Source organism: Mirounga angustirostris, unplaced genomic scaffold (assembly GCF_029215605.1).
Source record: "Mirounga angustirostris isolate CCGP_5_RB_7025 unplaced genomic scaffold, mMirAng1.0.hap1 SCAF_5, whole genome shotgun sequence".
In the NCBI taxonomy this organism is placed as follows: Eukaryota; Metazoa; Chordata; class Mammalia; order Carnivora; family Phocidae; genus Mirounga; species Mirounga angustirostris.
In genome coordinates, this window is record NW_026991713.1 from 94,094,328 (window position 1) to 94,117,977 (window position 23,650).

Below are 23,650 nucleotides of genomic sequence, written 5' to 3' on the forward strand. Positions count from 1 at the left end.
ACCATGAGAAATAATCAGACAGATTCAAATGGAAGAACATTTTGCAGAATAACCGCGTTGTAGTATTCAGAAGTGTCAAGTTGTGAATAGCAAGGAAGGCTAAAGAACTCTTCTAGATTTAAGGAGATTAAAGAGACATAATAACTAAACGCAGAAGATGATTCTGAGCTGGATCTTTTACTCTAGAGACAATTGGCAAACCTTAAAGAGAGTCTGAGAATTAGATGGTAGCACTGTGTCAGTGCTAGTTTGTTAATTTTGATCATTATTTGTGATTAAGTAAGGGATTTTTTTGTAGAAAATGTACACAAAAGTATCCAATGATACTTGAAATTTTATAATAAAATGTATCAATCTGACAAGTAATTCTCAAGAGGTTCAGGAAGAAGGAAAGTGCTTTTGTGCTGTACCTGTAATTTTATGTTTATGATAGTTTCTAAATTTAGATTAAAATTGTATAAAATCTAAAGAAAACAACATATTTAATGCTTTTGAGTCATAAAATACAGTTTTAAGGTTTATATCAAAGAAATAACAGGTATTACTTTTAAAAAAGATATTCAGAATGTTTACTGCAGCATAGTTTACAGTAGAAAAAACTTGAGAACAAAGTTAATGCTCATCAAGAAAACAGTAAAAAAAATGTATAAATCCATACTAAAGCACAACTCAGAATTATATGAAATTTGCATAGGATATTGTTACAAATTAAACAAGCACAATACAGAAAAGCAGATATAATTTGACCACATTTGTTGTAAAATGAAAAATGAAAAAAATCTTGAGTATGAACGCATGGACTCACACTGGATTATATTACCACGTAAAACATTGAAAGGGAATATTTTAGATTGTTTACATGGGGTACTCTAAGGTTAGAACCAAGGTAGATGATGGAGGGAAGATGGAGAAGACATTTTGTTGTTTAATTGCAATTCTATTTTTTAATTGTAGTTTTAAATTCTTACTCCTTAAGATTAATATTAGAACCTAATTGGCAAAAAAACTTTGATCATTGATTATTGATTGATTGACAAATCCATTTGAAAACACTGCTGCAGGTTTCAGAATAAATTTTGTTTTCCTTGGTGGCAGCACAGCTATTTTCTTTAGCTGGTCCTTTTATGAAAAATCTGTAGAAGAAGGGATAAATTCATTGTTAATCATTGTTGCCAAAGACATCCATTTGGGTTTTCAACTAATACCCTCCCTTAATTGAAAGGCCATTCAGATTTTAGGGCATTTTCAAATCCCTTGATTCACTAAAAGTTACAATATCTCTGTAACTTAGTCTTATTCTCTGTGATTTGCACAGAGTTCCCAGAGAATCTGTTAGAAATGACAGAGCTAAGAGTAAATCTGTGTCCATATCTCTGTTCTAGTCTTCTTTCCATTTTTTTATATGGTGTAGTCTTTAAACAATAAATGCACAATGATTACTGTTTTCAAATCTTTTTGCTTTGAAAACAAAACCAAAATATCCATCATGATTCCAGTGAACATTAAATCAATTTTCATCCTTTCAAATTCCTTAGTATCAAAATTATTTCAGAGTTGATTTTGGTGGACTTAGAGGTGTTTTATGGAGATAAGTTGTACAATAGACAGTAAATCAGACAGTGTTTTTGGACTCACGTCTTTGAATCTAATGGAGAACCATCCACCCAGGTCCATGTCCTCTTCAGTGATGTAAAGTTAAGCCCAATCCACACATAGTTTGTTTGTTTTAGGTTTTTCTGTATAAAAGCCTAAAAAGTAACGAGTAACTAAGTGAACAGAATATTTTAATAATGTAGACATACTAATTAAGATTTAGAATTTTATTGGACAATTAGCATCCTACATGAATATTCTTATACTAATCAATTCATAACTTATTTACACACACTATATATTTATTACATACACTATATATTTATTACATACATACACATACATATATATCACTTGTAAATTGAATACGAATGTTCAGCCCAGGACTAGCATAAGTCAGGTGAAGCACTGGCATTGAGCACAAAAATTAGGAGGGTGCCAAAAACTCGGTGATTGAGATAAATGATAATTTAATGGAAGGGTGGGAAGAAATTTGAGAAAAGCCATTTTTTAAAAAGATTTCATTTATTCATTGATTGATTTTAGAGAGCCTGAGAGAGAGAGAGAGAGTGTGTGTGAGAGAGGGGAGGGGCAGAGGGGGAAGGAAAGAGGGAATCCCAGGCACACTCTGAGTGTGATGCCCCCATCAGCTTGATGTCAGGACCTTGAGATCATAACCCTGAGATCATGACCTGAGCTGAAATCAAGAGTCAGATGCTTAACTGCCTGAGTCACCCAGGCACCCTTGAGGAAAGCCATTTGTTTTTCATTCATTTAGCATAATTTTTTTTAATTCAAGTAATTAACATAGTGTATTATTAATTTCAGAGGTAGAGTTTAGTGATTCATCGGTTGCACATAACACCCTGTGATCATTACATCAACAAAGCAGTAAAAAAATGTATAAATCCATACTAAATCCCTCCTTAATGTACATCACCCATCTACTCCCACCCCCAACCCCCTTCCCCTCCAGCAACCCTCAGTTTGTTTAAGAGTCTATGATTAAGAGTCTCTTATGGTTTGTCTTCCTCTCTGATTTTGTCTTGTTTTATTTTTCCCCCCCTTCCCCTATGATCCTCTGTTTTGTTTCTTAAATTCCACATATGAGTGAGATCATATGATAATTGTCTTGAGGAATACCATTTTTAACTGCACAGAGATTAATGTCATAACCCTGACACTAAATCACTTACCATTTCAAGTTGGTCCTGAATGATTGGTAGATGAGATTTTCTTCCCAAACAATACCCATAACTGTCACTCCAACTTTTCATCTCATTAGAGAACCAATAACACTTTTTTTGATATTTGAGCCATTCAGACGGGCACAACCCTATAGGGAAATGGAGGAAACAAAGAAAATTAAGTTACATATGTATTCAATGAAAATTGAATACTTCTGTGTCGTATAAATAAGAGTGGAGCTGTACGATAAAATCACTCTAACAAAGTGCTCAGATTTAAAAGATGTCCATATTACAAATGATAATTCACGGGAATTAAGAAATTAATTTCATAAGATGAAGCAAAACTTAGACAAAAGAGGATTTCTTTTTTATGCCCAGTTCTAATGTAATTACTAAAATAACATGAACCATTTAAGCTGTAAATTACATTAATGCTACTTGTGAGATTAAATATTATTTATACCATTCTCTTAGAATTTAATCATATAAAGCTTTAAGATTTCTCTCCTTGTCTTATGTGCATAAATCTTCCCTTAATAACTCTTTTTTGATATTAAATAGTATCAAAAATAATAGTTTTTCAGCCCCTATATAATTGCAAGTTGAAGTTCTTTGATTTTCTTAAATTAAATTAAACTGAGGTCTTCAATTGAAAATATCTGAGATTTTGGAATAATAACGAGAGAAAGTAAATTGTATGAATAAATATGAGTTCAGGTCAGTATAACTATTCAAACTTATGGCCATTAAAATCTCCCTTCTTTTTTTTTTTAAGATTTTATTTATTTATTTATTTGACAGAGAGAGACACAGCGAGAGAGGGAACACAAGCAGGGGGAGTGGAGAAAGAGAAGCAGGCTTCAGGCTGAGCAGTGAGCCCGATGCAGGGCTCTATCCCAGGACCCTGGGATCATGACCTGACCCAAAGGCAGACGCTTAACGAATGAGCCACCCAGGTGCCCCGAAAAATCTCCCTTCTTTATTGAAGTAAAATTCATATGACATAAATTCACCATTTTAATCACCTTAAGGTGCAAATGCCATGGATTTTATTACATCCACAATGTGCAAACATAACTACTATTTAATTCCAAAATATTTTCATCACCCCAAAATGAAACCCTGTAAATATTAAGCAGTCATTATTCATTCTCCCCATCCCATTAAGTTTTAACATTGGAAAATGTAAATCTTCCAAATTAATTCTTCTTTTTCAAGATTATTTTTGTTATTCAGGATTTCTTCCAATTTCACATGAATTTTAGGATCACCTTGTCCATTTCCACAAAAAAAGGCCATTGGAATTTTGATAGGAATTTCTTTGAATCTACAGAGCACTTTGCTTAGTATTGCCATCCTAAACAAATTGTGGATCTATACAAACAGAGGAATGTTCTTCAGTCAGAAAAGGGAATAAAGGGGCGCCTGGGTGGCTCAGTCGTTAAGCGTCTGCCTTCGGCTCAGGTCATGATCCCGGGTCCTGGGATCGAGCCCCGCATCAGGCTCCCTGCTCGGCGGGAGGCCTTCTTCTTCCTCTCCCTCTGCCCCTGCTTGTGTTCCCTCTCTTGCTGTGTCTCTCTCTGTCAAATAAATAAATAAAATCTTTTAAAAAAAAATAAAAATAAAAAAATAAAAATAAAAAAAATAAAAAAAGAAAAGGGAATAAAATGCTGATATATGATAGAACATGGATGAACCTTGAAAACATTATGCTAAGTGAAAGAAGCAAGACACAAAAAGTGAAATATTGTATGATTCCATTATATGAAAGTCCAAAATAGGTAAATCCACAGAGACAGGAAGCAGATTAGTGGTTGCTAAAGGCTGGGGGAGAGGGAATGGGGAATTGCTTACTGGGAATGGGATTTCTTTTTGGGTGATGAAAATGTTTTGGAACTAGATACCGTCATTGAACATTCATATGTCCTAATGAATTGTTTTATTTTAAATGGTTAACTTCATGTTTGTGGATATTTCCTCAATTAAAAAAGAAGAAAAAAGTAATAAGAAATTAATATCTTACAACCTGATATACAGTATTTAGACATTTTAATAAAAGTTTAATTGTGTCTATATGATTCCACGTTTACCTATCAAAGCTTTCTTACCTCTGAAAAAGTTCCATTATAATACCCAACATAATGACGAATTAGCTAGTGAGAGTCTAAAATAAGTGTTAAAATTACAGTATTTCAATTAGTTTGGGACTTGTAAAACAGATAGATAATCCAAAAGAAAAGAGTATCAATAAGTAAACGATAATATATATGACATTTTCATATGTGATAAGGAGAACAACACAAACTAGTGGATTAGAGAAAATCCTTTTTTTAAAAGATCTTGTTTGTTTGTTTATTTATTTATTTATTTATTTATTTATTTATTTATTTATTTATTTAGAGTCAGGGGCAGAGCAAAGAGAGAGGGAGAGAGAGAACTCCAGCAGACTCCCCACAGAGTGCTGAGCCCTACTTTGGGCTTTATCCCAGGATCCCAAGAGCATGACCTGAGCTGAAAGCAAGAGTCCAACGCCTAACCGACTGAGCCACCCAGGCGCCCCTAGAGAAAATCCTTTGATAAATAATTATAAAATAAATTAATCTGCACATTTCTCACATATACTATAAAACGAATTGTTGAAGGCCCAAAAAGTTAAGCACTTTAAAGTTAAACTAAAACAAAATTGGAAGTAGAAGGGACAGTTTTCTAAAATTTTGTATAATTGGAAGTTATAAGCGTAAAATCATAATGAATCATTCATGTGTATAGTTACTTGTATTCATTTTGTACTTCAAAACTGAATAAATAAGAGACAGAAATAGTTAGTTACATACTGCCTTATAATCACAATTAACTTTCTGTATTTGTGTGATTCAATTTGATTTTAAATTCCTAAAGGGAAGAGCCTCTTTGTTATGTTCTTTTCACTGATACCTATCCTCCCACCACAAAAAGAGTAATAAATCATATGTATATATGAAGTTTTGAATGAAAAGTAGATGGATATCGAATCTTTATTTGTTAATGTAATCTGCATAACTGTTAAATAGGATTTTTCAAACTTAGAAAGCCAAAAGAATTTTATAGGCCAAAGTCTTGAGAGATACCTGAATGGTCTGTAGCTTTTGAACCACAGTGGCTTGTGTCCTTACTACTTATATTTCCTCTCGTGCCACTGTTCATTTTCAGGTTTCCAATATCATCATGTTGGGTGATATTTGAATTCTTTGCTTCTTGGCATTTTAGCAATATTCCCTGAGAAACTTAAAAACAGAATTATTTTAACATTGGGTAAATATCTCCTCCCTGTGCAGTGCTCCAGACACAGATGCTTTGGAATGATTCTGATGATTGGAACAAGAAACAACTGAAGGGATAACTAGAAAGTTTCTTTCTTATTTTCATTTTATTTAATGAAAAATAATTTCAAATACTACATAATTAATTCACTTATAGAATACATATTTGTTGAGGATCTATTCTGTGCCAGGCATCATGCTAAGAACTGGTGAAACAGTAGTAAATGAAGCAAAATTTCCACTCTAGGGAGTATACATGCTCTTTCCATACCTTCTTAATGTCATGATTTTGCTGAAACCAACGACACTGTGCTTAGCCCGTTCTACCATAATTACTTATTTAAAGTCTATTTCTTTCACTAGAGATTTATCACCATGATTATTCCTTTTTTGGTTTTTTGGTTTTGAGTGCTTTTTTTAATTTCAGAAATTTGTAGTAATGCTTGGGGTATAGTAGTATAAAGTATAAACTAAATACAATCTTAGATACAACATGTAAACATTTTTAAGAAAAATCATGAAATTCTATTCACAGGTTTCTAAGAAATCCAAAAATGTGGTTTCCCAATACACATCACACACACACACACACACACACACAATTTTCTTCCTTTTAGATTGTATGCCGTTTGAGGACAAGATACCTGATTTGCCTACATATTAAATACATTGCTATGGAGTAGAGTATATGGCTTTATACATAGTAGCTTCTTATTAAGACTTTGTTAACAAAAAAATGAACAAATGAATGAATGAATACGAAAAGAGTCATAAGAAAATAGTAAACATTTTCTATATTTTTATTTAAGATCTTTTAACTTACCCAGTAAAGACAGGGAGATCAAAGTCAGAACCAGAATACCATTTACTGTTCCAGATATCCCCAATAAGATTTTATACCAGTGCAACATCACAGAACAATCTGAGAGATTAATCACATGAATTAGCTCAGAAAAGTACATTTCCAAGAAGTGAAAGCAACTATAATAATAAGATTGCATATAGTACTGGTTTTGAATCTTAAAGGGTAGTAGGCAATCAAAAGCTTAAAACCTAAATAAATAGGAAAATGTATACCTATTTTATTTAGTAATGGTAATACTGCATATGGAGAGCAGTTATGATGCACGTTACATTGAATCTTAAGAAATTGCTAATATTTTACATAATAGACCTAGTGGATAAAGAATTTTAATGTATACGCCTAATAATTCCCCAAGCGTGCATGCACGTGCACACACACATGCTCATGTGCACTTACAGATACACACATATATGGTCCCATTTCCATAGTGTAGTGGTTATCACGCTCGCCTCACAGATACACACATATATATTCACATAAGTATATACTTTCTAATTAATAATTTGCTTTAATGTAATATTCACAAGTCATTCAACCTATTTCATCTACTAAGGATGTAATACAAATCAGAACTAAATATGACTCCTGATACTTGTTCTTTTAACCTAAAAAAATCCTAAAATCTTTTCTAACCAATGCAATAATGACGTTTCAGCTTCTCATTAGATGGTGAACTCTTTAAGAGTGATAACTTATTTTTCATATGCTTACGCTGCTATCTTAGAGATAAGATGTGCATTCAGTGATGGCTATTAATGAGTGAAAGGATATCATAATAGAGAAAGTAAATAGTCTCACTCAGGGCTTCAAGTATATATGTTGCTATTTTTCTCAACCTCATTAAAAAGGACTTAGCTTAGGGAAGCTGAAGCCGGGAAACATGGTGGCCGCGTGTTTTCTCAGCAAGAGTTTGACTACCCTGGCAGGGTTGTTGCTTTTGTCCTTCGGCACCTTGGCCGCTAGTCAGATCGAGCATCAAGCAGAACAGTTCTTTAGAAGTGGCCACACAAACAACTGGGCTGTTTTGGTATGTACATCCTGGTTCTGGTTTAATTATTGGCATGTTGCAGATACTCTCTCTTACAGAAGTGTCAAGAGGCGAGGTATTCCTGACAGTCACATTGTTCTGATGCTTGCAGACGATATGGCATGCAACCCTAGAAATCCCAAACCAGCTACGGTGTTTAGTCACAAGAATATGGAACTAAATGTGTATGGAGGTGATGTGGAAGTGGGTTATAGAAGCTATGAGGTAACTGCGGAGAATTTTTTATGGGTATTAACCGGCAGGATCCCACCTAGTACTCCTCGCTCAAAACGTCTTCTTTCTTAGGATAGAAGCAATATTCTTATTTATATGACAGGACATGGTGGAAATGGTTTCTTGAAATGTCAAGGTTCTGAAGAAATTACCAACATAGAACTTGCAGATGCTTTTGAGCAAATGTGGCAAAAAAGACGCTACAACGAGTTACTGTTTATTATTGATACTTATCAAGGAGCATTCATGTATGAACGATTCAATTCTCCTAACATAATGGCTTTAGCTAGTAGCCAAGTGGGAGAAGATTCACTCTCGCATCAACCTGATCCTGCAATTGGAGTCCACCTTATGGATAGATACACATTTTATGTCTTGGCATTTTTGGAAGAAATTAATCCAGCTAGCCAAACTAATATGAATGACCTTTTTCAGTTATGTCCTAGAAGTCTCTGTGTGTCTACCCCTGGACATCGCACTGATCTTTTTCAGAGGGATCCTAAAAATTTCCTGATAACTGATTTTTTTGGAAGCGTACGGAAAGTGGAAATTACAAGAGAGACTATTAGTTTGCAACCAGATCTAGAAATCATGGAAAGCAGATATAAGAAAGACTGGATGGATGAGGAACTCGTGGAACCACTGAAATAAGCTGAACAACTTCCTGTAGCTCAGATAATTCACCAGAAACCAAAGCTGAAAGATTGGCATCCTCCTGGCAGTTTTATTCTGGGATTGTGGGCATTTATTACAATGGTTTTCTTCAAAACTTATGGAATCAAGCATATGAAGTTCATTTTCTAGATGTGATGTGTGAAGAAGACGGCATGGAAGACTGCAACCTTGGATAAAATTTTATGTCATTATGCTTTTTAAAAAATACATTGTTTTTGTGTGAATTGGGCAAAAAGTATAGGGAAACTAAATTTGAATGAACTATTGATTTTATAACTTAAAGATAAATAACTGTTAATGCAAGTGCTAAGTGGCACTAATTATACTTATTTTTTGTTGTGCATGTTATTAAAAAGATTGAACAAAGAAAAAAATAAAAAATAAATAAAAAGAACTTAGCTTATGGAATTGTATGAGTAGTTTATACTGAGTAAATGAACATCTATATTTTACATAATAGTTTATGTCATCAAAGATAATTTTTATAAGTGCATCACAATAATTAATAAGGAACCACTCCCCATAACTATGATTAAACTTAGAGTTCAGTCAATAAATTGAGTTATTAGTACTGAAATTTGTGTTCCAAATACCCTTTAAATCTACGGGAATTAAAAAAACCACATTTGAAGATGCTAAACTCTGTCAAGAAAAAGCATAATAAATCATATGAAACAGTATGTCAGAGAACTAGTACACAGTTTTTATCTTATAGTATTGACAAAGATCGTAAAATAAGATTTATTATAATTCAATTAATGACTACCCTGCATTTCCCAGATTATTTTCTAATATTTTAATATATTAAATTTATAATCAATAAATTCAAAGTGTTCAGCATATGTAAAAAATGTCATTTATTCACTTAAAAAAATCAAACACATGATTATCAGAAAACATTAGGAGAAAAGATGTGGAAGCCGTTTCAGATTCAATTCAGACTCAATTATTTCTCCCAAGTATCATGAATTGAGCTTTACAGTATGAATTTGAGGCATATTAAGGCTTACAATTTTGGAGGAAATAACATTTTCATTACCTGTGTTTTCTCCTGTAGAGAAGTTGTAGAGAATTCTCCCATATAGAATTTAACTTACCAATCTTTTAACATCAGAAAATAAAAATAAAAATAATTTAAAAACAAAAAGCCCTACAATCAGTCACTCCTAAATGTCCATACAAAAATCTTAAATATACTAATAGTAGCCAAAACATACCTCTACCATGGTGGGTTTATTCTAGGAATACACGGGTTGTTCAATAGTAAGAAATTCATTTTATCTTATTAATAGAGCTAGAGAGAAATGTATCATCATCCCAATAGATGTAGAAAGTGCAATTGATAAAATCCAACAACTTTATGTTAGAAAATAAAGCAGGAATTGATGGATACTTGTTCAATATGCACAAGAGTTTGTTGTTGTTTTTTTTTTTGATCTAATTAAGTTAATTGAGAAACGCTGGAAGTTTTCCACAAAAGCTTGGAAAAAAATTAATTAACTTTAGTATAAAGGTTAAAAGAAAATATTCTTAAAAGTAACTATAGATACAATAATTTGCTAATGAATATACAATATAAAAAGAGGTAAACCGTGACATCAAAAACATAAAAGGCAGGCATTAAAAAGGTAGAATTTTTGTATGCAATTGAAGTTAAGCTGTTATCAGGGTAAAATAGACTCTTATATCTATAAGATGTTTTATATAAGCCTCATGGTAACCACAAAGCAAAACCTACAGCAGATGCACACATTAAAAGAAAAGGGAACCAAAGCATACCACTATGAAAAATCAATTCACAAAGGAAGACAGAAGGAGAAGGAGAAAGGAATAAGGGAATTACAAAACAGCCAAATAACAGGTAATAAGATGGCATTAGTAAGTTTTTTTCATATGAAGAATTATTCTAATTCTAAATGGATTCAATACTCTAATCAAAAGACATGGAGTGGCTGGATAGATTAAAAAAACAAAACAGGACACAACTACATGCTGTATACAAGAGACTCACTTCATCTTTAAGGATACAGGTAGGCTCAAAGAGAAGGCATAGAAAAAGATATTCCATGCAAATGGAAACTAAAAGAGAACAGGGGTAGCTATACTTATATAAGACAATGCAGAGTTTAAGTCAAAAACTGTAACAAGAGACAAAGAAGGTTATTATATAATGATAAAGGGATCAATTTATCAAGAGGATATAATAATCATAAATATATATGCACCCAACACCAAAGTAGCGAAATACATTAAACAAATATTAACAGATGTGAAAGGGAGAAATTGCAATGCACTAATAACAAGGGACTTCAATACCTCACATTCAATAATGATAGATCATCCAAACAAAAAATCACTACAAAAATCTGGGATTTGAACTATTACTTTAGAGCAAATGGACCTAGCAGACATACAGAGAACATTCCATCCAACAACAGCAGAATACACATTCTTCTCAAATGCACACAGAACATTCTCCAGTATAGATCATATGATAAGTTACAAAACAAGTCATGGCAAATTTAAGAAGATTGAAATCATACCAAGGATTTTTTTTCCAATGACAATGGTATGAAACTACAAATCAAGACAGCAGGATAACTGGAGAATTTACAAATATGTCAAATAAAGCAACACAGTCCTGAAAAACTAACAAGTCAAAGAAGAAACCAAAATGGAAATTTTTAAAAATCTTGAAACAAACATGAAAAAACAACATAAAACTTAGAGGATGCAACAAAAGCACTTGTAAGAGAGAACTTTATAGCCATGAATAACTACATTTACATTAAAAGAAAGATCTCAAATAAACTATCTAAATTTAAACCTCAAGGAACTAGAAAAAAGGGCAAACTAGAGGGAGAAAATATTTGAAAATTATATAACTCTCTGATAAAGGGTCTATACCCAAAATATATAAAGAACTCTTACAACTTACACAACTCAATTAGAAAAACAAACAAACGGGCACCTGGGTGGCTCAGATGGTTAAGCGTCTGCCTTCGGCTCAGGTCATGATCCCAGGGTCCTGGGATAGAGCCCCGCATCGGGCTCCCTGCTCGGCAGGGAGCCTGCTTCTCTCTCTCTCTCTCTCTCTCTCTCTCTCTGTCTCTCATGAATAAATAAATAAAATCTTTAAAAAAAAAAAGAAAAACAAACAAACAATCTTATTTTAAAATGGGCAGGGGATCTGAATAGACAGTTTTCCAAAGAAGACCTACAAATGGCCAAGTATGTGAAAAGTTATCTAACGGCACTAATCATCAGGGAAATGCAAACAAAACCATAATAAGATATCACTTCACGTCTGACAGAATGGCTACTATCAAAAACAGATAACTGGTGTTGATGAGGATGCAGAGAACTTTCAACCTTTGCACACTGTTGGTGAAAATGTAAGATGGTGCAGTCACTACGGAAAACAGTATGGCAGTCCCTCAAAAAATTAAAAAGAGAGCTACCATATGATCCAGCAATTGCATTTCTGGGTATATCCAAAAGAACTGAAATCAGTATTTCAAAAAGATGTTTGCACTCATGTTCATCGTGGCATAGAATGGTACAATCCTGTGGAGGGATATTTGGGGGAAAACTAGCAAAATTACATAAGCATCTACATTGGATCCAGCAATCTTTCTTCTAGGAATACATTACAGTGACATATTGGCAATATATGAAAAGACATATGTGCAAGCATTGCAATGTTATTTATAATAGGGATATAATAGAAAAAGAATGCAAACATCTTAAGTGTCCAGTAATGAAACTAGTTGAATGAACTATGGTACATCCACTTAATAGAGAAATGTTAGGCTGTATATAGGATTAAAGTGTGTGGGAAGGAGAGAGCAGGGTGAAAACAGCAAGACAGAAGCTGGATCTTTGGGAGCTGGAGATGTCTGGAAGTACCTTGCTATATAGGTTTGACTTTGAAAATATATAAATGTTTTAAATAATTATAAAATGATTCTAATATATAATAGGCATTATGTATATTGTTATGATTGCATAATATGTATACTTATACATAATTATAAAATAAGTAGTCAAAATGAAAAAAAAAAGCGATCCCTAAAAATGAAATGGAATATGAAGTAAAGGGTCCTAATCCATAGAAAGGAAGTATTTCAAGCAATTTTATTTTTTTATTTTTAATTTTTTAAAAAGATTTTATTTATCTATTTGAGAGAGAGAGCTCACGTGCACGCACAAGCAGGTGGGAAGAGGCGAAGGGAGAGGCAGACCCCCTGTTGAGACTGGGAGGGTGGGGAGGCTTGATCTCAGGACCCTGAGATAGTGACCTGAGCTGAAGGCAGATGCTTAACTGACTGAGCCACCCAGGCTCCCCCAAGCAATTTTAAAGCATAATTTGACTGTGCTTGCCTGATGGAATATATACTAAGGACAAAAAACCCCTGCAAAAACATTTCAATCTGCTTTAAGTAGCTATATTATTAGTAATACTATTTCTATAGTGATTCTGAAGCTTTAGATAGTGGCAAAAAATGTACTTTCTTATTTTCATTAGCACCAAGACATGAGAAAAAATATATAAATATATAGTCACAGAGTTAAGTAAAAGCCCTGTGTAAAATGACAGGGCTTAAATTGTCAATTAGATTCGAATGTGTATCATACCGTAAGCTTTACTAAATATTAGCAAATTTTACTATTAGCAGAGGATACATTGGTAAAGGATGAATATCAGTATGCCACTTAAATAGCTAGGGTTGCACATTTATTATTTGCAGCCTCCTGAGCTCCTTTCCTGAACCAAAACACATTTTGGTTTCAGAGTGGCATCTACAAACTGAGTGTGAAAAAAAGTTTACACAGAAGAGCCATTACATTTTGTGGTCTCTCAGGTTAGTATCTCTACTTTCCAAAACAAAATTTTCCACCTAGTGAAAAGCATATTTTAACGTTTTTGACATGCTGAATTAAAAACTAGTACTAAAGATGCCATTTTTATGAATGATAAGGAGGTTGATGACTGGCACTAAATATTAATTTTAATTTTATTAATTTTAACTGATTGTGTATTTTTCCTGAGAATGTCCTTAGGAAATTATATGACACAAAATCTTACTTTAAAAGCAAATAATCTGGGGCACCTGGATGGCTCAGTGGGTTAAGAGTCTGCCTTTGGCTCAGGTCATGATCCCAAGGTCCTGGGATCGAGTCCCAATTTGGGCTCCTTGCTCAGGGGGAAGCCTGCTTCGCTTCTCCCCCTCCCACTCCCCCTGCTTGTGCTCTCTCTCTCCATCAAATAAATAAATAAAATCTTTAAAAAATAAAATAAAATAAGCAAGTAATTGTTAGCCCTCGCCTTGATAAATAATAGAGGGATAGACGAACAGAGAGACAGAAAGACGAGACAGAGACAGAGAAAAGCAAATAAAATAGTCCAAGAACAGTAAAGAACAGAATATTGGAAATTACTGTCCACATTCATGTTCATATTAATATTAACCAGTATTAAATCCATACCCATATTAACCCACACCAATTAAAAAAAAACTGAATTTCATACCTTTAAATTTAAGTTGCGGCGTTTGGCTAGAACTCCTTTTTTTCAATTGTAAATTCAATGTCATGTATCTTTCTTCATCTTGCATCTTCAATGTGGGTGAATATATGTGTGTATATATGTACTTTTTTTTTTAAGTATGATATGTAATAAGAAAAATAATAAGTCTGCTGTTAATCAGAACTAGTCCTCAAATTGTCCACTCAAATTACAAACAAGGGTGCAGAATTTCATCTATTGGTGAAAACCTCAGAGGAAATGTTTTCTTTTTTTTTAAGTTTATTTCTCATGACCTAGATAACACATGATTTCTCAACTGTCCACCACATATTGAATTTAATATCATATGTGGTTCTTTAAAAAATGTTTCCTGATTAACCCATAAAGTCAGGGAAATGGAAATTGTACTCCTTTTAGAGTTGAGTTACATGGTACATAGGCGTTTTTGGTTTAGCCAAAATATGTGAATTTTTAATTACACTTCTTAATATGGTGATATTTGATTTAATATCAGTTAAATTTCCTGATCCTAAAACAACATTGATTACAAATCATGCTAATTTAATAATATAAACACTGGCAATTTTTCGCATTCTAAAGACATCTTAAACACACACACAAAAAAATTCAGGGAGTGGGGAGAACTTGGGAAAGAAACCATATTTTTCAATTACTTTTTCTGGTATTTGAAGAGAATGCCCAATATTCACGAGACAGACCAGAAATTTCAGATTTTTTTTCTCAGCTTTAAGGAGGTCTACTTTATATACCATAAAATTCACTCATTGTAAGTACATGATTAGCTGATTTTTAGCAAATATACAGATGTGTGCAACCACCACCCAAATCCAGTTTTGGCACTTTCTTATCACACTAAAAAGTTCCCTCAAGGCCAATCTAAAAAGAGTAATATAATTCTGGAAATACTGATTTTATAAGTTGAGATAAAGTTTAAAAGTTTGACACTTAAATCCCAAATCTTTGGTCATTGTAGCAAATGGAGAACAGAAACCGAAAGCTTTCCACCAGAAGACTTCACTGGTGAGGCAGAAGACTGAGGAAAGAGCTGAGTAGAGGAGGCACTCCTGCCTGGAAACAGCCAGTCCTGCTCTCACAGAGGGGGCCCGGGGCCCATTAGCCTGACTCCTATCTCATTCCTCTGCTTTCCTGCCCCTAAATCAATATGTGGAAGCCACAGGGCAAGTTTGTCTCCACCGGCCAATCTTCCAGGACAGAGAATGAGCTGTAGAAGGTGGACAGCAGAGCTGGAGGTGCAAAAATCAGCCTTTTGAATTTAGTAGTGACTTAATGATAATTACATTAAATACTTCCACAGTTACAGTAGCACAATTTTGGCTAAAATTTTCTATTATTTTCCTGCTACACATTTTTCACCAAGAGTCTTCAACTTTTGGTGTATTTATTAATAACTGGGTGGACACAGTGACCTATCTTGTGGATGTCAGTCAGCCTCTTTCCTCAGACATCTCAGACATCCTGGACCTTATTAAATGGTCACCTGTAAAATGATCCAGGACAGTAAGGATGGAAGTTATAAGCTCAGATAATAAGGTCCTCCCCCATCATGGCTGATTTTGCTAAAACCTTGCCAAATGCCCAACCTGTTAAAGGCAGAGACCAAAGCAGAGCACAATTTCAGAGGGAAACCAGCCAACCTCCTGATGGCAGATCTATTACTTAAGAATCTTCCATTATGCACTGTCTAGTGCTTTGTGCTCACAGGAATAATCACATACTTTAGGAGTAGATTTGACTTCTTTACCTGCGATGCTTCTGCTAGCATCACCATTCACAAAGCTACAGAATGTCTTCTTTGTTGTCATGATTTTCCACACATCCTTGCATTTGACATTTTGCAGAAAAGAAAGTTTGGTAATCAGTTCATGCCTGCAGAATTTATTTATCCATAAGCAACGTGCTGGGCAGGATGCTGAAATGACTTTCTGAAGGCACACTGGTGACATCAGCTGGTGTCATAGACAGAACGTACAGGTCTATGAATCAAAGCATGGAGTTAGGATTCAACTTCAACGTGCCCCCCTCCCATTATTACACCTTATAATCCACATGAAGAAATTGCTTCCTTTACCCAAGGTCTTGCTGGGGTTTTTTACATTTTATTTTTTTAAGTTTTTATTTAAATTCCAGTATAGTTAACACATAGTGTAATATTAGTTTCAGGGGTACAATATAGTGATTCAACACTTCCTTACATCACCCAGTGCTCATCACAAGTGTGCTCCTTAATCCCCATCACCTATTTCATGCAAGATCTTGTTTTTGTTAGGTGTAAAACTTCTAATGCCCAGAAAGAAGACTGTTCTAATAAGGAACATTATCAAGTTCCTGATGAACTAGAAGCCAGTAATTACACTAAACACAAAATCATTTGTGGAAGTAAAGAACGTGGCCACTGAACCTCCCCTTGTGCTTTTTTTGAGCCTCTATAAATTAAGATAATTCTCCCTACCCCATTACTTTTTCAGTTTAGATTTTAATACAAACTTAAAAGATTCATCTTGTCAGATTCTTCATTTTCTCTGAATTTCAGAGTGTTTGGAGTGTATGACTCTGTCACTCCATGCATTAGCTATCCAAGTTGTATGCCATCTACAAATTCGTTATGTTAATTGAAGCATTCTTTTTTTAAATTTTTTATTAACATATACTGTATTATTTGTTTCAGGGGTACAGGTCTGTGATTCATCAGTCTTACACAATTCACAGAGCTCACCATAGCACATACCCTCCCCAATGTCCATCACCCAGCCACCCCATCCTGCCCACCCCCCTCCACTCCAGCAACCTTCAGTTTGTTTCCTGAGATTAAGAGTCTCTTATGGTTTGTGTCCCTCTCTGGTTTCGGCTCGTTTCATTTTTCCCTCCCTCCCCCTATGATCCTCTGTCTTGTTTCTCAAATTCCTCATACCAGTGAGATCATATGATACTTGTCTTTCTCTTTCTTAAAATGTGGGACCTGATGAGACCAAAGACAATACATCTGGCATATAGCAAATGATCTCTCCCAACTAATGACACCTAACCTAAATAAAACTTCTTTCGTGCAGATTGGTATTATGGTAGATTTTGTCAAATATCCCAGTGAACACCACATATACTTTATTATGAGTCTTTTTCAGACACATTAGTATAAAACTACCAGGAATATGAGGTCATTCTGGTATGACTTGTACTTATTCGTATTATACACATGACTATTTACTAAGACTTAGAAAACTGTATTTTTTTTTTAATTTGGAATTTTAATTATGTACATAAATAGCAACTTGAGAACGAGGAGTTCTAAGGCTAGACATTATCTCTAGGTGAAAGGATTTCCGATTAGTCCACTTGCAGTATGGCATCACCCAAGATAACAAAGAAGCCTAGTATAGTTTGTCCTGAAGAAGAAAGCCAATTTACTATATTCAGTACTGACTTCTCTGCCATTTTTCTGTAGAAATACTGGTTTGCTGCATGGAGTTTCCAATGTTTACCTATAACTGATTAAAATGGGCAGAGCATGGAGCATTCTATTTATTTCCAGGTGAATTCTTCACATTTCCTGGCTTTTGAAAGTTCTCCTTCCACAAATCTTCTACGACTATGTATCCTCGTAAACCCCAGTCATATAATTTCTCCCCAGTGACCTGGACAAATACGATGGCTTGTTGTGGATAATAAAGAGAGGCAGCAAGTCCCATGAATCCAGGTGGATACACCAGCTTCTTTATTTTTGAACCTCTAGCCAAAAGAAGTCCAACAATGCCAGCAAAACCAATAACACCAAGTCTTGGAAAAAAACCAGGAGGTGCATTTTGGAGATATTCATAGCTGCCTAACCCCCATTGAACCAAGCTCTGCATCCTGGGCTTAGTTTGTGAGTACATTTCCTGACACCAACTTGTATATGGCTCGCAGTAATGTCGGAGATGTGAAATGCTTTCTTCAAGTGGGGTCCTTGGCTCCTCCACATATTTAGATTGACCCTCAGGGACGGAGTAGAGTGAAAGCTCATTAACTTTCACAGAAGTTTTGTGAGGTGAGTCCTTTTTAGGTGATGCATAGACTCTGAAGGTGAGCAGACTCAGGCTGGCTGGCCCCACAGACCTCTGAATTACCTTGAACATGCTGCTGGCAGAGGTGGCTCTGGCGGGCTCAGAAAACTGTATTTTTAATAATTCGCTCTGCCCATTGTTGCCCAAAGCTCTCAGCTCCAAAAATATCTGATACATATTATCTTCTCTCCTGTAGAGAACTTGTTCAATGTCTATATATTTGTGAATTTTCCAGTTTCCCTTCTGCTGCTGGTTTGTAATTTCATTCCTTTGTCATCAGAGAAGACACTTAGTATTATTTCAGTCTTAAATGTTGTAAGATTTGTTTTGTGACCTAACATGTGCTCTATGCTGGAGAATGTTCTCTGTGTGCTTGAGAAGCTGTGGGTTCTGCTGCTATTGAGTGGAGCACTCTCTATATGTCTGTTAGGTTCATTTGGTCTAAAGTATGTTCAAGTCTGTTGTTTTCCTTATTGATATTCTGTCTGGATGTTCCATCTGTTGCTGAAAGTGGGGTAGTGAAGTCTCCTACTGTTGTTGTGTTGCTGTTCTAGTTCTCCTTTCTGTTTGTCAATGTTTGTTTTATATATTTGGGTGCTCTGATGTCGGGTACATATACATTTATAACTGTTGCATGTTCTTAATTGATCTTTTTATCATTATATAATGTCCTTCTTTGTCTCTTGTGACAGTTTTTGACTTAAAGTCTATTTTATCTGATATAAATATAGCCACCTCTGCTCTCTTTTATTTACCATTCGCACGAAATATCTTTTTCTAACTTTTCACTTTCAGCTTGTGTGTGTCCTTATAGCTAAAGTGAGTTTATTCTAGAAAGCATACAGTTGGGTCTTGTGCTTTTGTCTGTCTGTTTGTTTACCCATTCTAGCACTCAATGTCTTTTTAAAGTTTAATTATTTACATTTAAAGTAATTATTGATAGAGAAGGATTTACTGTTGCCATTTTGTTCTCAGAGAACAGATTATTCTTTTATCTGTATTTTTTCTCTTGATGTCTACCTTTGTGTTTTGCTGATTTTTTGCATTGGTATGCTTTGATTTCTTTCTCTTATGTGTGTGTAACTTCTATACATATTTTGTTGTTGTTGTGGCTTGAGGTTTACATAATAAAATATGTTAGAGTTATAACATTTATTTTTTTAGACCAGATATCAAAATTTATTGGAAAGCTGTATGAATAAAGCAGTATAGTATCTGTGTAACAATGATAGACCAATAAAAGAGAAAAAGATCCCAGAAACAGGTGCACAGATACAGGCAATTATGACAAAAGTGTCTCTGCAGATCAGGAGAGGAAGAAGGACTGACTTTTCAGCAAATGATGCTAGCAAATCTGGTTATCCATATGTGAAAAAATGAGGGGAGGTAGGTGAGGTGATGGGGGAATAAGAGTGTATTTATTCTGATGAGCACTAAAAAGTGTACAGAATTTTGAATCATTATATTGTACATCTGAAAATAATATACACTGTATGTTAATTGTACTTGAATAAAAAATATCTATACAAATGCATAATATTGAACTATTTTAAATTGAACTATTTTATTAAATATTCAAAGGAATTTATAATAAAATAACTTTGATTCATAAAATTCCTTAAATAATTTGATACTGTATTTCACAGCTAAAATATGCAGCTAAGAAGCTACTTCCTGATTTCCTGTAGCTTTCATTTATTTACTTTTAAAACCTTAATAGAGTGAAACTTATGGAAGTGATTCTTGCAAAGAACCATATTATGTCATGAAGTTTTCCCACTGACCTTTTCAGATACAGGAATTAAATCAGGGATTTTGTTATTATTGAACTCAAAGACATTCATTAACCATACTGTAAATGTCCACATATTTATTGATGGATATATCAATATATATTTTATATACCTATTTGATTTATATTAATAGTATAATCAATATGCCTCAAGATGTCAGTTCAAGCATCATTTCCTCAAGATCTTCCTTGACAATACAACCTAGAGTCACTCTGTTACTGGTTTACTTTCTTGATAGCATTTATATAAGTACATTTACACCAAAAGTATCTTAAAATACAAGACTATAAACTATTACAGAATTATCTTTTAAAAAAATTATGAGACCCTTTGCTGTAGATTTTATCATCTGTTTTTGCTGATATATCCTCAATGAATATATGTCCTATATTTATTCATTCATGGTCCAATTAATTAAAAGAATAGTAAGCACATTTTCTTTGTCAGGTAATGTGCTAGGTATTGCTAGGTACTGGGGAGTGAAGATACTGATAAAAGCTGGAACTGCCTCAAAGCATTCCCTATTTATAATACAGGTTAAGTTTAAGACCAGAGGAAAAGCGTATGACTGAAAGTCTTGGAAGGCTATAGAAGTACATCTGATTGGACATAGGGGTAACAAAAAGACGGTATCAGTCTGGGGATTAAGATAGTTTCCCTAATTGAGTAGTGCCCATGGTAGTAATAATTCAAATATGAAGTGATTTTTTTTTTAAAAGATTTTATTTATTTGACAGAGAGAGACACAGTGAGAGAGGGAACACAAGCAGGGGGAGTGGGAGAGGGAGAAGCAGGTTTCCCGCTGACTAGGGAGCCCGATGCGGGGCTCGATCCCAGGACCCTGGGATCATGACCTGAGCCGAAGGCAGACGCTTAACGACTGAGCCACCCAGGTGCCCCAAATATGAAGTGATTTTTAACTGTGTTCCACATACATTACATCATTAGAACTTATGATCACACTTTTGTGTGAGCTTAAATTGTTATCTCATTTTGAAAATGAAGAAGAGGAACATAAGAGAGATTATGTTATTTTCCCAAAATAACCCAGGGTTGGTGAAAATCTGAGGTTAGAACTTAGAAGGCCTCAGATTTGGTCTTTCCCCCTACACTAGCTTTCCCTACAGTAACAAGTAATGCAATTGACACTATATTCTTTTAAACCCTTCATCATAGTCCTCCAAGGCCACAAATGCACTGCTCTACAAATCAAATATCTGCTTAAATTAGACTTTTTTTTTTCCTGTCTATGTAAACAATGACCTCCAAAATGAAGAAAGACCCTCCAGTATTTGTACATGTGCGGAAACAGTAGATATGATATAACAAAATGCAATGGATGATTTAATCTTTGAAAAACTTCACACATACAAAACTGAAAATCATATACGAAAATGTATTAAAACCATATGATCACTCATATAAAGTAGGAAAAATGTATTTCAGAAAAAGGAATCAGAGTTCTTTCTTTCCTGTTTTTGCTCACATATCTAATCCTTTCCTCTTCGTCAATAATCTCTGCATAGACTGTTTTTCCTAAAATAACTTCTACCACGCATGCATGCATTCATTCATTCATTCAGTGTTAATTTAATAGCTAGAATGTTCCAGATCTTGACAGTACAATAATTTAAGAATAATGACTAATAATTAAGAAAGGAAATACCAAACATCAGTGATAGAGTTTCTGCTGAGCTAATCTCTGCTTTTTTTTGCAGACCATAATTTATAAAACATGTGAAGCAGGAAAGAGTCTGTGTTTGTAGGTCCAGCATCCGTCAGTCACCATCCTGCTAGCTTGTGTCCAACAGGTGTCTGGCTAATGCCTGGCTGGGAAGGTAGGACTTGGTGACTGTATTCAGCCCTGGGAAGAAAACTGTTTGCAAGAGCAGCGCGAGAGGCCTGCTCTTACTCTCCACAGAGATTTTCTATTGATCACATAGTAGCAGGTCTTGTTTAAAGCCTCACACAACCACTAGAGAGCACCAGTTGGTTAGCAGAGCTGAAGGTCTGCCAGTGAGAATCCTTGCTGCAAAACAAAAAAACAAAGCCCGAACGCAGCCTGTTGGTCAGCACTCTGCGGATCTCAAACCTACTCAGTCTTTTGGAACACAAACTCATCACGTGGCCTGTTCTCACGCACTGACTCATGCCTTCTTTTAATTAATCTACTTATTTTTAAAGCATACAAAAACAAGTTACATTTGCTTAATATTTAATAATTATCTACACTGATCTGGTTGATCATTGCACTCAGTACTGCCACCTGTTATCTACTAATATCTGCCTTCATTCAGCAAGGCTGTTATGCTGGCATAATGAATTACTCTTGTAAAATTTAGTTTTTAGGATTAACTTCCCCGCCAAAAAAGTTAAAATTATCAAAATAAAGTAATTTAGATGTAAGGTTTTCTGTATTTTTTAAATTTATTTAACAGAGAGAGACACAGCGAGAGAGGGAACACAAGCAGTGGGAGTGGGAGAGGGAGAAGCAGGCTTCCCGCTGACTAGGGAGCCCGATGCGGGGCTCGATCCCAGGACCCTGGGATCATGACCTGAGCCGAAGGCAGACGCTTAACCGCGGAGCCACTCAGGCGCCCCTAAGATTTTCTTTATTACTGAATACTGCATGAGATAACTGAATATACATTTCAAGTTTGTGAAAATAGTAACATCCAAAAACAGTAAACATCTATACTATTGATTAAATAATTCCATTAGAGTCAGCTGCCTTGAAACCAGTGATGAAATTATAGTTCCTTTTTTTCAACTTTATTATATGAGAAATATGTATGCCACAAATAAACAGATTTTACTGCTTTATAAACATATTTCCTTTTAAGAATGCTAAGTAAAAATGACTTACAAAAGTTTAAGTTGAAATACTCTCAATGCCAACCTGCTTTGGACACCCTATGTCAAATACCCTTCAACAGGCCTCAAGACTCTTAACAATCCTGTAAAATTAATTAATTTTCTTTCTTTCTTTCTTTAAGGATTAAAAAATGGAATTAATGAATTACATGTTAGGTATTTTGCTAAAGTCACACTAAGACCTGTGTAAACCTTTGTTAAAAAGTCACAATTCAGGGCGCCTGGGTGGCTCAGTCGTTAAGCATCTGCCTTCGGCTCAGGTCATGATCCCAGGTCCTCAGATCTAGCCCCACATTGGGCTCCCTGCTCTGCGGGAGGCCTGCTTCTTCCTCTCCCACTCCCTCTGCTTGTGTTCCTGCTCTCGCTATCTCTCTCTGTGAAATAAATAAATAAAACCTTTAAAAAAAAAGTCACAATTCATGGACACCTGGGTGGCTCAGCGGGTTAAGCAGCTGATTCTTAGTTTCTGCTCAGGTCATGATCTCAGGGTC

At 34.7% G+C, this 23,650-nt stretch overlaps 3 protein-coding genes across 3 annotated transcripts in view; 1 reads left to right on the forward strand and 2 right to left on the reverse strand.

The window, feature by feature from the left end:
* CLEC2B (C-type lectin domain family 2 member B) overlaps window positions 1-9,265 on the forward strand; it is a 33,553-nt gene extending 24,288 nt beyond the window's left edge. The window contains exon 5 of the mRNA XM_064591583.1: window positions 8,644-9,265. Coding sequence (XP_064447653.1) covers window positions 8,644-8,722 — 79 coding nt within the window. The 3' untranslated portion in view covers window positions 8,723-9,265. The remainder of the gene's footprint in view (window positions 1-8,643) is intronic.
* LOC123843978 (killer cell lectin-like receptor subfamily F member 1) lies at window positions 542-14,594 on the reverse strand. The gene is made up of 6 exons (XM_045873878.3): window positions 14,417-14,594; window positions 6,906-7,004; window positions 5,891-6,046; window positions 2,790-2,929; window positions 1,636-1,748; window positions 542-1,133 (listed from the first exon to the last, which is right to left on the reverse strand). The coding sequence occupies exons 1-6, from the start codon at window positions 14,499-14,501 to the stop codon at window positions 1,013-1,015; spliced, it is 714 nt and encodes a 237-aa protein (XP_045729834.1). The 5' UTR covers window positions 14,502-14,594; the 3' UTR covers window positions 542-1,012.
* A 3,081-nt stretch (window positions 14,595-17,675) lies between these two features.
* Window positions 17,676-18,583, reverse strand: LOC135364344 (MICOS complex subunit MIC26-like). Its single transcript, XM_064590353.1, has one exon. It carries the CDS (start codon window positions 18,562-18,564, stop codon window positions 17,968-17,970), a length of 597 nt encoding a protein of 198 aa, XP_064446423.1. The 5' UTR covers window positions 18,565-18,583; the 3' UTR covers window positions 17,676-17,967.
* Window positions 18,584-23,650: the final 5,067 nt, after the last annotated feature.